The 14,272-nt window shown below is 45.2% G+C and overlaps 1 protein-coding gene across 2 annotated transcripts in view; it reads right to left on the bottom strand.

Annotated features, from left to right (window-relative positions):
• The window catches only part of slc7a11 (solute carrier family 7 member 11), a 209,194-nt gene that overhangs the window by 36,371 nt on the left and 158,551 nt on the right, over positions 1–14,272 (bottom strand). For both annotated transcript variants that reach the window (XM_078538653.1, XM_078538643.1), the window contains exons 8-10: positions 7,688–7,791; positions 3,791–3,887; positions 991–1,140 (exon numbers count right to left, since the gene is read on the bottom strand). In XM_078538653.1, coding sequence (XP_078394779.1) covers positions 991–1,140; positions 3,791–3,887; positions 7,688–7,791 — 351 coding nt within the window. The remainder of the gene's footprint in view (positions 1–990; positions 1,141–3,790; positions 3,888–7,687; positions 7,792–14,272) is intronic.

The following is a 14,272-nucleotide window of genomic DNA, read 5'->3' as shown; positions in this document are numbered from 1 at the left end:
TCAAAAATTGTTTTATTTGTTATGGGGTAATACTGGAATAATAAAGCTACTCCTGAGTTTTGATTAATTTAGTTATTGTGAAATTAGTTTCCAATATAGGAACATGACGTAAAAATGCATAGAACAGTTTGATTGGAAAATATGATTTGTTGCTATAGCTACGGTAGTAATCTTCTCCTCTTCCTTTTGCTAGAGGTGAACAAGGGTTTAGTCATCAATGGGATTAGTTACTTTAAGACCCCAAAGTGAGCACTATATGTCAGATGCAGTTTGCTAAGTTTAAAAAGGGCTGTAATTAACCCATGTTGAACAAGGCCAACTTTTTTACGTACAAAATAGTGAGCCCATAAAAACGATGGAAATAACTGGGACACTGGCCTGAAGTGCAGTATGATATTGAACCCACAAAGACTCTGATGTAATGAGCTACATGACTGTAACTGTGGTAGGAATTAGAATGCAACACATCATATCTGCACATGTCAGTGTGGAGAGTGGAAAAAGGTGATCATCACTCCAGCTGGTGAGTGTTTGTGGGCATTGGGGTCACCCATTAGATCCCTATTGATACAGTATTCTCAGACTTGCACATGAGGAATTCCACTGGGGGCAAGGTACTGGAAGGTGACAAGGGCTGATCGAACCATACTCTAACATAAGGAAACACTTTCATATGGGGAAGGAAGAAGGGGTAAAGCTGGGGAAAAAAAATAATGAAACCATGCTAAGACAGGGTATAAAATTAAATCCTCAGTGTTATTTTGTCGCAATTGATTGAAATTGTGAAAATATTACAGCCGCAAATGAGTGTATGTTCAGCTACAGTGTTCCACTTTTGATGCTTTAATTGAATTAAACAGGAATGCTACACAGTGATACGCATCATTAATGTACTCAGCAAACAAAGGACAAGAAAGGCACAGCATGCCAATATTCATCTTTCCAAATTGAATTGGCCAGTCTATAGTACTGATCCGCAGTAAACATTACCTTAAATGGCCGTGGCATGTCCGGACGCTTGTACCGCAAGTAGATCAGACCAGTTACTGCCAGTCCAATGAAGAGCCATCGGGCAAAGCTCAGGAAGTTCAATAGGCTGTAAATATCGCTCATAAACAGCATGAGGATAGTTAAAGGGTACTGCAAAAGATGAAGGTTTAAACAAATTTAAGGCTGGAAGAGATTCAGCAGGATTTAGGATGAGATAAGACAAAATATTGTATTGGCATGTTAAATTAAGATATTTTTCCAGTCTTAATCTCATTATCTTTTCACATATTAAAGATCTGAAATGCCCAAGGGTAATACAAGCAATATAGAACAGAAGATAAGTGAAGCACATTCTCAGGTAGCAGAACTTCAAGTGTCAAGATTTATTCAGCATCATAAGTGCAAAGTACTGAAGGGTAGGGTGAATTATTGCTTGTGTTGTGAACTTCTTACCTTCCATATCCTAACATTCATCCTCTACTTGTGAGCCCAGTATTTTTAAGGATGATATTCCAACTGTCAATAAGCATCTTCTCCCTTATCTATCTTGAGTCTTCCTTTATTAAAGAGCCCGTTTAAGGAATGCTTGCTCCCAGGCGGCCAGGTTGCCCGATGTGAATTGTATTCATATTAAGCAACCAATGGCCTTTAGGAACATAAGAATATTTGGATGAGGTATTGGCCATTCGACCCCTTGAGCTTGCCCTACCATTCAATTAGATCACGGCTCAACTCCAATCAGAGGCCGGCAGCTCTTCCATTCTTCTGTACTCAGCAGCGCCACCAGGAAGATGGTGGCTGCTGCTGGTACAACACCCATCCGACGTCTCGGATCAGATGATTGATCTCAGGAGGTGGTGGGGTGGGGGGGTCACAGTGTGGAGATCATGGGGGATGAGAGGGGGGAGGGTAGTTGGCAGCAAGAGCAGGAGGATGACTCACAACTGGCGCTCCCCCCTCCCCCCAACCACGCCCCAAGCCCCAAGCCCTCCACTGCCCTCAGCCCTTACCAATGCCGGGTCCCTTGATCAGGCACTGAGTGCATTTGAACAAGGCACCACTGCTCTGGGAGCCCACATCGTATTTGCTTGTCAGGCTCCCCACATGGTGAACCCCTGATTCAACTCTGGGTTAATACCAATGGCGGCGGGATAAGGCCCTTAACTGGGCATTAATAATGGCCTCAATTGGTTGCAGGGCAGCCCCAGACCTAAGCTGGGTGGAGGCAGGAAGGTAGTGGGGTCCAACCTAATTAAATGCCCCTCCGACACCAAACTCCCATCGGGAGAGGGTACACGATTCCACTCCAGGTTTCAAAAACCTTTGTGTGTAAAACTGCTTCCTGATTTTGCTCCTGAAATCTATATGAGATTTTCAATTTAGTGCCAAATTAAATTTGTGCTGTATTCATTCTATTAGGTTGAGATACTTCAATTAATTTCCTACAGCACTCTAGCCAGCTAAGACATCCACCATACTTTCATTCTAGTTTAGTTGGCCAGCTTTCAAACCTGTCAGAGTTGAAAGGCCAGCATCTAATTCAGTACAGCACGTATTTCTTTATATTCTTAGAAAATAAATTGGATATAATTCATTCGTATTACTGGGCTGCAGTTTTCTATGATTCTAGAATCAAGTGCGAGGTGCGGGATATATTCTCCAACACAAAGTATTGGTAGCAGCAACACTAAACCACCTGTAATGGTGGCACTAACCATCAGAACAGTCACTTTGGGTCTGGTTACAGGTAAACGTCTTCCATGCCTAACCAGAAAGATCATCCCCTGTGGTTGTTGGTCACAAGCTTGTGCCATTGTCCTATTGTTGCTGAATCTGGCATCCAGTATAAATGAGCCATCTCAGTGCCAGTGAAAACAGATTGAATTATGAAAGGTACCTCTTGCTTTCTTTTCTTTCTAAAAAAAAATGCTCTTGGTACTTATATACTTTTCACATTTTCTCTATTCCAGCTTTGCCAACTACATGCAAAGTCAACGAAAAACACTAACCCCCCAGTTCGTAATAGAGAGCTTAAGGGCTGGATTTTCAAAACAGGGCTTGGAATCCGACATCCAGATTAAGTTCCGGGTCCCGACCCCAAGCCTTGACTGTGTTGCTCCTGCCACACCGTTTTGAAACGTTAATGGCCTAATTCGGCAGGAGGCGAGCTCAGTGTTCAATTAGTGGGGCTCAGTCTCCTGAGGAGGTGGGAGCTGCCTGCACAGCACGAGTGGCAAAGGTAGGTGGCAGTCATGATGTGGCTGCCTTGCCAAGAGAGCCAATAGCATAAACGCTTAAGAAAGCGTCCAAGCAACCAGATCAGAGGTAATGTGCGCAATACAACGCAAGATCCCCCAGGGCCTGATAATTTTCAATTCATAAATAAAGCTTTCTCTCCAACCCAATTTGAATCTGACAACTGTGTACTAACGTAGACCAGACTTATGGGTTCACCGAATTCACCATTGAAAATTTCAGTCACAATATCCCCCCCGGCCCAGTAACAAGCTCCAAAAGGAGCTTAATGTGTCCTTAATTGGAGGTGAGTGGGTTCCCCATTCTATCCCCCCCCTGCCCTCACTTTGAAAATTGGAGTGTGTCCCGAAGGCTTTGGGATTCAGAGATGCCCTCCCGGACCGTGATTTTTTAAATCACACTCTCACCCATTCCCAACCTCTCCAGCAAGTGAAAATCCGGCCAATATTTCTGCATGAAAAGTCATGTTGTGATGTGAAATTGACAACTAAGAGGTTGGAAGTCAGATGAATACACACTTAAATGACTGGAGATGCTTTCTTACCAACACGATAACAGCTGGAAGAGGCGTATGCTTACGAACATGGATCATGGACAGGATTTCAGGAAGATGACCCTCTCGCGAAGCAACATAAAACATTCTATTTGATTAAAGAGATACAACAGATTATGTTCTCTGTTAACTAGCAGATGCCAATGCAATATCTAAGAGTCTGCGCAGATTATTAGTGACATTCTGAGCTCTCTTTTTAAAAGCAACCATTGGTCGCCAGGCTTTAACAAGTTTAGCTTAAATATGTCACATGCAATCTCCTTCACCTCAGCCACCTCATTTATTTCTGAGTAACATACAACAAATAACTCAGTCTGCAATAAATTAACATTCGATCATTTTTTTCAGCTGCTTATAATATGGAGGAATTTTATTTAGTACTTCAGGAGAAATTCTAATGTGATTTGATTGACTCCACGAGGGAAAAAAAGCAACTGATTTCCCCCTTGGTCCTGCTGCTACTTTTATAACATTATTGGATATTGTTAAAGGAGGAGGTTGTCTCACTAAAGGATGCCAATAGAAGATAATCAAAGTGCGAGGGATGTTACAGCTAACTTATTTAGTCAGATTATTATGCATGAGAAGCTACACTGGATGCCATGAGTAAAAGGGCCACTGTCAGAAGAGTGACAGTGAAACTCTTCAGCATCTGGTTTAGAAGCTTAATGGAATGTATGGTTGCCTTTTTAAGCCGGATTTTAAAGCTGGCAGTGAGGCCAATTAACTTGCCCTTGTCACATCCCTGGCTGCGATTGGCCAAATCAGCACAGGTTGCAACTGAAACTAGAGATCATCCTATTCTGCACATCCGCTCACCATAAAAACGCACCAAATGATCAGGGCAATGTAATATACATTCTTAACTGACAGGGAAAATACCAAATACTTTATAAAAAAAATGTTTTCTTAGTTTCCTTTAATATGTGACTGTTGCTCCTTGATATGAAGATATGTCAAGATATCATATAAAGACTGGTCCCTTTATTTGAATTCATTTTTCTTGGCAAGCAATGCTTCTTTATCTTAACAAAATCTGCAATAAATTTAAGGTCTGCTCCTGCATACCTTAAAGGGAACATTGGTTGTGCATGGTCTGTTCATTGCACCACATGGTATGTCCTGGGTTGGTGCATTGACATGCATCCACAAAATTTAGGGGGAAAATCGGAGGCAACCAAATTCTTTGGAAAGCTTATGCCTACCTAGAAGGGACCATAATATTTGATTAATGTAGATTTTGAACTTACAGCAATAAAACATTTACAGTACCTCTAGAGTTTGGTCAGTAATTAAAGTAATTGGTAAATTTTGCATATTTTTTATAGATGGAAGATTCTGCACAAAGCTATCATGAAGAAACACTTACAAATGTTAATCCATTATTAAAATATTTTAAGTTAATCTTTAAAGAAATTAATGTTTGCCAAACTGGACTACTGTGAAAACTGAATGACAATGGATCCCTTGTCATTGTGATTCAAAATTGTTTCTCAGCAGAATGTGAAGTGTATCGCTGTACCACCCTCACATTGGCCGCATATCTCATTTGAATACTTTACTGTCTAATGTTCATCAGATAATTGTGAAATCAGCAGAAAAGCTATTTTGTAAAACTGCTTGAATACTCACTCAGAATCTTGATTTTACAATTACTAAATCACATTTGCATACCTTTGCATAACAGTTTGACCCTGGAACAATCTAAGCTTCAGAAATTTGAACATTGTTTGAAATCTTTTAGCTGTGCAAATAGGGACATTAGTTAGACCTTATCACATTTTTACTTTGAAACAATAATTGATATTTTGTAACAAAACAGCCAGTAAACTGTGAACCAAACTGACAATAATAAATTTGGATTGCCGTCGTTGGAAGTTGACAGCTTGACAGATAGTTTCGTACCACAACACATGTGGAAATGAAGCATGATTCATATTGGGCTATTGCCATGGAACTTCCAAACTGACAACCAAGAGTGGCAGAATCTTAGCATGGGAATAAGATAGCTTCCCATTCTCTTGTCCCAGACACAAGTGGTGGAGGGGATGGAATAATTGGAGAGGCTAAAGTTTCAGGCAGAGAATAGTAACAAATGGGCAATTAAACAAAACTTATTACCATGATGATAAATAGCGATTGTAAACCATTAAACTGTTAAGTACATAAATCCTGATATTCTGCATGACTAATCACTAGGCTGAAAATGGCCATTAACTTAGTTTTTTTTAGGGCTTCTGCTTGGTCTTTTGAATGGCTGAAATGGTCGTAACCATAGAATTCCAGGGTCATATAATTTTAAAGAAATGTTATTTTTAAGTATAATATCGTACAATAGACATAGATTCCAATTACTTTAAAGTATAGTAAGTCCTCACTTAAAGTTGTGGTTGCGTTCCTGAGAATCACGACTTTAAGTGAAGCAACTTTAAATGAGTCATAGGTTCCCATAGGAATCAGCGTTAAAGCCAGAGTTAAGTTCCTTCGGACATTACTTGCCAAGAAAAAAGAATGTACGTGTTGAAATACTGTACCATACACGTGCGGCACTGTGCAATCCTAGCTGGAATAATTTGCAAAATAAATACATCGCTAAGTATAAAAGAAATGCAATATACAATACAATTAAATTCTTTTAAAAAATTACAGTACTTACCTCAGCACATGGTACTTTTAGATTGATAAGGCTCCATCTAGTGACAGAAGTTGGTCAGTGCAGGTAGCAGCTGAAGTCCTGACATTTTATATTCTTTCACGGGGTATGGGTGTTGCTGGCTAGGCCAGCACTTATTGCCCATCCCTAACTGCCCTTGAGAAGGTGGTGCTAAGCTGCCTTTTTGACTCAATGTAGTCCATGTGGTGTGGGTACACCCATAGTGCTGTTAGGAAGGGAGTTCCAGGATTTTGACCCAGCGACAATGAAGAAACAGTGATATATTTCCAAGTCAGGATGATGTGTGGTTTGGAGGATAACTTGCATGTGGTAGTGTTCCCATGCATCTGCTGCCCTTGTCTTTCTTGTTGATAGGGGTCGTGGGTTTGGAAGGCACTGTCAAAGGATCCTTGGTGAATTGCTGCAGCGCATCTTGTAGATTGTACACACTGCTGCCACTGTGTGTCAGTGGTGGACAGAGCAAATGTTGAAGGTGGTGGATGGGGTGCTAATCACGCAGGCTACTTTGTCCTGGATGGTGTCGAGCTTCTTGAGTGTTGTGGGAGCTGCACTCTTCCGCGCAAGTGGAGAGAATTCCATCACACTCCTGACTTGTGTTTTGTATATGGTGGACAGGCTTTGGGGAGTCAGTACGTGAGTTACTTGCAACAGTATTTATATGGCTGTTCAAGTTAAGTTTCTGGTCAATGGTAACCTCCGGAATGTTGATTGTGACTACTGTCACCTCTGCCACTAAATGGAGCCCAGGATGTCAGTGCGAATTCAGAAGGAAAGCCAGAGGTCAGGAGCCAGACATTGGAAGCGGCTGAAGAACAGACCCTGAGGGCTAAGGTAAGAACAGAGCAAGAGTGAGAGTCAGGAAGGCCGGGAGTGGAAGGGAGTGGCACTCTAGGCAAAGGCGAAGCGGGAAATGTCATGTGAGCAGACAGGCCACAGAAGAGGAAGTCTGTGGCAGACGATGTTAAAGTGAAACTGGCAACTTTAAATGGATATACTGACACTACTTCATTAATGACGTTAAAATGAAACAATGTTAAGTGAGTCGATGTTAAGCAAGAACTTACTGTGTGCATGATGCAAAATTTTGTGAAGTGGCCCACTTGTTTTTGTGAGCATAAAAAATGTCTTCTTCACTCTTAATTTATGGGTTCACATTGGTTCTTTCCTGCTCTTCTGACACATTTACAAAACCTGTAAATGAACTGATTTCTTACCTGGCAACTGCAAAGATGCCTCCATTCATAGAACCAAAGCAGGAGAGAGCGACAAAAATTGGCACGGCTATTGAGAACTTGCCCATCAATCGCTCTGCAAAGGTCTAAACAATCAGATTGCAGTTAAAATCAATCCTATACTGTTAATGGCTTAACTAGTTATATTAATGCTCGTGTTTTGGATTTAAATTTTCATTTCCATGTGAACAAGAATAAGAAAAACAGCAAGTGGAAGCAAAGAGCAAAGAAACCTTAGTGCTGCTGAAATTTTGCGAAGGTATTCCTAATCTCCCATTGCAACTCTGCAGGAGGCCAGTGTAACCCACCATCAAATGGCCAAGACATGAGAGATTGACTACCTTCATCAAAATGGCCATCCATTCCCTGAAGACGAATCAGTAAACTTACGCTGTCACTTTTCTGTGGCTAACTTTAGGCCTGGGAAGCCCCTTTCAGAAGGACAAGGCACCTTTCTGACACCTCAGTGGGTGTGCATCTCTGCTGCGCCACTACTGGCACTGGCAAAGCCTTTGCACATTTAAATGACCCCATCCTGGTGGCCAGAGGCAGGACAGCAGGTGAGCTCCTGTCCCTCTGCACTTCCACCTCCTGATCTGCAGAATTGTCACTGCTTTATCTATAGAAATGAGTGAAGGCAGATCTGTGGACTAAATAAAACTCTACGGGCGGAATCTTCCATTTATGAGACTAAGTGCGGGTGGCGGGCAGTTTGGGCGGTGCCCACCCCGCTGGCCGGAATGGCGGGAACGCGCTTGGAGGGTCATTAATTATATACAGATGAGCATCGGGCCGCATCGCCTGGTGGGTCGGGAGCTGATTCGTCCGCCTGGCATCAGCTGGTGGGTTCGAATGTCCGGGCGCCAGACTTAAAGGCCAGACCAACGCATAATCTCACTCTCTCCAGCCCACCTGTCTTGCGGGCATGTGCAGAGATGTCTCGCAGCCAGAAGAGGAAGGCCAAAAGCCTCAAGAAAGAGGCAGCACTCCACTTCACCCACCAGGCCTTGATCAGAGGGATGCAGGTATACAGGCAAGCCCTGCATCCCAGGGATGGCTGCAGGAAGTGCAGCAGCCTCACCTCTTTGCCCTTGGAGGCTGTCGCAGCAAGTCAGCGCAACTGCGCACGAGATGCCACCCAGTGCATGAAGAGGATGAATGATCTTATCCGCTCCGCCAGGGTAAGTCATCCTTCAACTCCCTCCAATATCAAACTCTCATCATGGCATCATGCACTCAAACGGCTACTCTCTTCAGGAATCTCACACAACCATTAGCGGGGGACACATACCAACACTCATTCTCTCACCAAGACTTTCACATCACCACCATCCCATCTATCATGTTGTTCACCCTCCATCCTCTGGCCCTTCTGGGGAGGGCTCACCACATACATGGGGAACATGCATCTCACCCAACCTCTGCTCCACCCCTTCTCATCACGTGCCTTTCTTTTGTCTTCATACAGGCCAAGCTGGCACACAGCAGGCGCGAGAGAAAGAGTGCAGACTGGGGGAGGGACAGCTGACAGCATTGCCCTCAGTGAGTTTGAGGGGGCTGCAGCTGAGCTGGCTGGGGAGGACAGGGATAGTTCCCAGCAACCCAGACCACAGCTCCATCACTTCATCAAGTCCTGACATTCACAGTGACTCACATGCAATCTTATATAGCTCATGCTCATCAACTGAAAACCTATTTTCTATTCTCTAGGCAACAGCAGATCGAGGCCCCCAAGCCAGTCCAGCACCAGAGTGAGCCCACAGACCATATCTGAAGAGGAAGCTCTGGAAGAACCGTCATGGCACTCACACACACCCTCTACCAGTTCAGAGACACACATGTCGGTGGGGCACAGCTGTAGGCTAGGCTTGGGCTCACTTTCTGGGGAACACCTCACTGACACATCCCCACTGTAGTCGGAAGCAGGGACAGCCCCGGTCTCAGGCACTCAGAGGGTTGATGGAGACTAGCCACCTGCTCGGTCCAAGTCAGAAGATGAGCCTCTGGGAGTGGCTGGCAACTCAATGCTGGAGACGCAGCGATAGGCGGTGGAACATCAGGCAGAGGTTCAATAGTCACTCAGCAGGCTAGAGCGAATGATAGAGGAGTCCGTCCACGTTCTGTCTGATGTCGTGACTCCAACATGCAAGCGCCTCATGGTCACCGAGGGAAGGCTGGCAGCCATCATTGAGACCTTGGTCCAGCAGGGGTGCCAGATTTGCACTCCATGGCCACACACCCTGGTGGGCACCATCAGGATGTAGGTGATGTGGGGTCTATCACTGAGTGGGAGGATGGCTGAACCTCGAAATAAGAGGATTCCAATGTACAAAAGCACAACGCCTTCAGTTGACAAAACATTCACATAACCATCAAATGTATTCACAAAAGTGACATCCCTGTGGGTGGACCATCTCCTGAGGGATCAAGGCGGGGCCCTCAGGAGGGATGAGCATCAGTCAGACACCCTGGGGGCCTCCTCTCAGGACACTCCAAGGGTGTGCAACCGCTCACAGCCCCCTCTGCCTGTGACCCCATCCACTCCAGCTTCTCAGGCTGCCCAAGGCGCTTCGGTCCCTGAGCAGGAGGCCCTTTTCTAGGCCTCAGGCCACCAGAGGATGTCCAGCAAGGTCATCTCAGACATCAGGACGTAGCAGTCAGCAGGCTGTCTCTACCTCTGCTGTGGGTATCAGGGCTGCACCCAGGCGTAGTGGTAGAGTTAGGAAACTTAAGAAAAATTGATGTCACTTTTGGGTCATGGGTGTTCTAGACATGTAAAGAAATTGCTCTTTTGTGAATACATTTGATGGTTATGTGAATGTTTTGTCAACTGAAGGCGTTGTACTTTTGTACAGTGGAATCCTCTTATTTCGAGGTTCAGCCATCCTCCCACTCAGTGACAGTGTCCCACTGTGAGATTCACATTGCTATGATGTCAACCTCGGTTGAACTAGTCTCCGCACCCTTGTGTGATGTCAGGGAGATGTGTTTAAATCTTTATTTGAAGTGTGTGATATAGGCATTTCTAACCCTCCTTCCTCAAGGAACACCATTGAGCAAGGGCAGCTCATCAGCATTTATAATCGATCGGCATTTGTGTCTCCTCAGTGTTAGTGGCAGAAGAAAAGATATGCACAGGAGGAGGAGATCCCTAGGCATATCCACATCTCAGTCACAGTTTGCATCATTAGATGGTGGAGAAGGCTTCAAGTCTTCTCCTGCATTGCTCTTGTTCCTCAGTGGACTCTCAGTTCCCAGAGTGTGCTCGCTCACAGGGTCTCATAGACCAAAGCATAGATCATGGCCTGGCAATTCATGAGGCCAGAACGTGCAAGTGTGAATGCAGGACTCGTTCTCGCTGCAAGTGGTTGGACATCCCCTGAGATGAAAGGGAATGGCATTGAGGGCTAGGAGAGATGTGGCCATATTCCCTCACTTAACTTTACTCTTCCTGGAACCTGTCAGCAATTAACGTATCACAGGCACATCTCTCACGCACTCATACTGACTCTCAGGGGCCTCCTGAGGTGACTGGGCGTCCAGATCTTTGTTTTCCGATGAGCTCTCGCCCTCCCCCAGTTCATCCTCTGGCAGGGGGTCACCTCTCCTCATAGCCAGATTGTGAAGGGCGCAGCACACTATGATGATGCGGGAAACTCCGTCGGGAGTGTATTGGAGTAACCACCTGAGCGGTCCAAGTATCTGAAGTGCATCTTCAGAAGCCCTATGTTCTGCTCTCTGAGGGGGCATGTGGAGCTGTGAGCAGCGTTGTACCTCTCCTAAGAATGATTCTGAGGGCAATGCACCAGTGTCGTCAGCCAGCGTTTCAGTGGGTATCCCTTATCCCCAAGCAGCCATCCCTGCAGATGTAATGGCCCCTCAAAAATCTCAGGTACCTGGGAGTGACTCAGGATGTAGGAGTCATGGCAACTCCCAGGGTACGGTGCACAAAGGTGCAGTCTGTGCTTCCAGTGATCACACACCAGTTGTACATTGATGGAATGGTAGCCCTTGTGGTTTATAAACATTAGGGGCTGCTGCTATGGAGCCTGTATAGCCACATGGTGCAGGCTATTGCATCTTGCAATCTTGAGAAGCCTGAGATGGTGGTGGAGCCGGTTAATTTCGCAGCCTGGCTATCTTGGTCCAGAGCAAACCTGACAAAATGATGGGCCTTCCTGTAAAGGGTATCTCTGACCTCCTTTATGCATTGATGAGTTGCGGACTGAGGGATGCCTCACAGGTCCCCTGCTGATCCCTGGAAATGCCCAGAGGCAAAGAAATTGAGCACTGTGGCCACCTTCAATGCCACTGGCACGGGGATACCCTCCAACTCCATGTGGCCTCAGGTCTTCACAAAGAATGTGGCATATGTGATGTACCAGAGCTCGAGACAAGCACAGACGTGCACGGCAGTGCCTCTCGCTCATTTGTAAATAGGAGACTCTTGGATGATAAACCCTAGGTCTGGCGAGTCACCTCCATTGTCTGGGTCTCTCTTCCTGACCCTCCTGTTTGTGCTGTGGTTCTGCTTGACCATGTCCCTCCTGCTGGTGCTACACACGGAGTCGCCTCTCCCTCCCTCATCTCCTCCATTGCATTAGGACCCTGATAAAGGCAGCATTGAGCCCTGGATCCACATGCGCTTTTGCCTTCTCTCTGAACTGAAAAATTGAAGACATTAATGATTCAAGGGGCAAGAAAGCCCCTTGATCAGAAGATGAAATGTATGGAAACTGTAAGGGTCCATAGTTTTTCCTGCCCTACTTGCATGGTGGCTGATGCCGCCTTGTCCCTGAGACACTAGCACACACATTGAGGTGACCAAGATGGCATCGCAGATGTGTAACATCTTAAGCCCTGCATGGGATGCTACAGTTTAATTGAGATGAGTGACCCAATCTATCTCTGTGCTCCAATCTCTGATGTGGCATATTAATGACCAATCAGTTTTTTAATTCATTTATGGGATGTGGGCTTCGCTGGCTAGGCCTGCATTTATTGCCCATCCCTAATTGCCCTCGAGAAGGTGGTGGTGAGCTGCCTTCTTGAACCGCTGCAGTCCATGTGGTGTAGGCACACCCACAGTGCAGTTAGGGAGGGAGTTCCAGGATTTTGACCCAGCAACAGTGAAGGAACGTGATATATTTCCAAGCACGTGACAGGCCTTCATTGCTGGAATGCCATATAAGATACAGCTGTGCCTCCTTCGCTATTGCCTGCTTTCCCAAATTCTAAATTCCTATGTGTTACTCTTGAGATTCAGCAACTGTGATGTGAAGCCACTGAGTTCTGAGTAGCCCTTTAACAGTACTAATGAAGTCATTGGCTTTCAGTGGCTTTCATCGCAAGGAGGTCTTCCTACTTTCTTTCTAAGCAGACTCCTGTGGCAACAAAAAGTTAGAGGGCGACCGCAGAAATGTCCCCTCTTATTTGCCCTTCCCCCTCACTGCCATTCCATAATCTTCCCTCCCCATTGCCCACTTGGTGTTCATCAACCCGACCCTCATCTCCCAGCCCACCCCCGGTTGAAGTGCTAGTTTCTGAAAGTGGAGGCCTGCATGAATACCACAGCACAATGGTGTTCTTCAGGGCAATGTAGGCAAAGAGAAGGAGCAGACCAACCCTACAGCCCCAGCAGTGCCGTGTTCATCTCAACAAGACCGGCGCAGAGCTATGGCAGGTAGGCTGTGTATGTTGCACTCGCCTCGAAGTTACCAGTGAACTGAGGTCCGACTTGTGCACGCCACCCCTTTTCAAACGGGTTTGAGGCTGACGTGATTTCCCACGGGTGTGATGCAAGATTGAAAGGCGTGACAAGATTTCAGCGAGCAGCTGTTTCAATGTGCTTTCGTGAGATGTTAATGAATGAAAATGGCGTTCGCGCCACTAGTCGGGGGCTATCTGACCTGCCATAAACCCACCATCGGGAGAATTGCAAGCCCTTCTTACGACGGTGAATTTCTGACTTTTTTGCCTGCCATTGGATTCTCCGCTCCCACCCACTACGAAACCTGCCATGGGCGGGATGGAAAAGCTCCACTCTATAATAAACTGGTATGCAGGTAGATATATATAATCTCAAAAAGTATCAATTAACAGCTGTGCACTTAATAAGTATGCTCTTCGCTAAAACATACTTCAAAAATATAAACTAAGGAACAATATATTTTGCAAATATTGCTGGCAACCATGCACTGAGTGCATATTTTTTAAACACATAAACACTTAGTAAGTTTATACTTAATAAGTACAGTCTCAACAGTACCAGTGTACACATTCAGCATGCTCAATAGGAACATCTTTAAATACAGATTATTTTAGAAAGGTTCTCTGGGAGTTTTCCTGGCCTCCTGTTATAACGTCCACAGGAGACAGGCCAAAACCTCGAAAATAAATGGTGAAACCTCAGCATGTGCTGCTTAAGTGCGTAGATTTAGCTGGAAGCATAATGACCACGCTGACCGTGGACCAATTAACCCATCTTTATCTTTACAAATGCAAAGTGGTTGCTTTTCTTTTAGCACTTCCCCCTCCCTTCTCCTGATAATGCTGAATTGCTGCTCA

This window comes from Cetorhinus maximus, chromosome 1, assembly GCF_964194155.1.
Source record: "Cetorhinus maximus chromosome 1, sCetMax3.hap1.1, whole genome shotgun sequence".
Classification (NCBI taxonomy): Eukaryota; Metazoa; Chordata; class Chondrichthyes; order Lamniformes; family Cetorhinidae; genus Cetorhinus; species Cetorhinus maximus.
The sequence above is the reverse complement of the archived record's forward strand: the minus strand, read 5'-3'. Positions and strand labels throughout refer to the sequence as shown.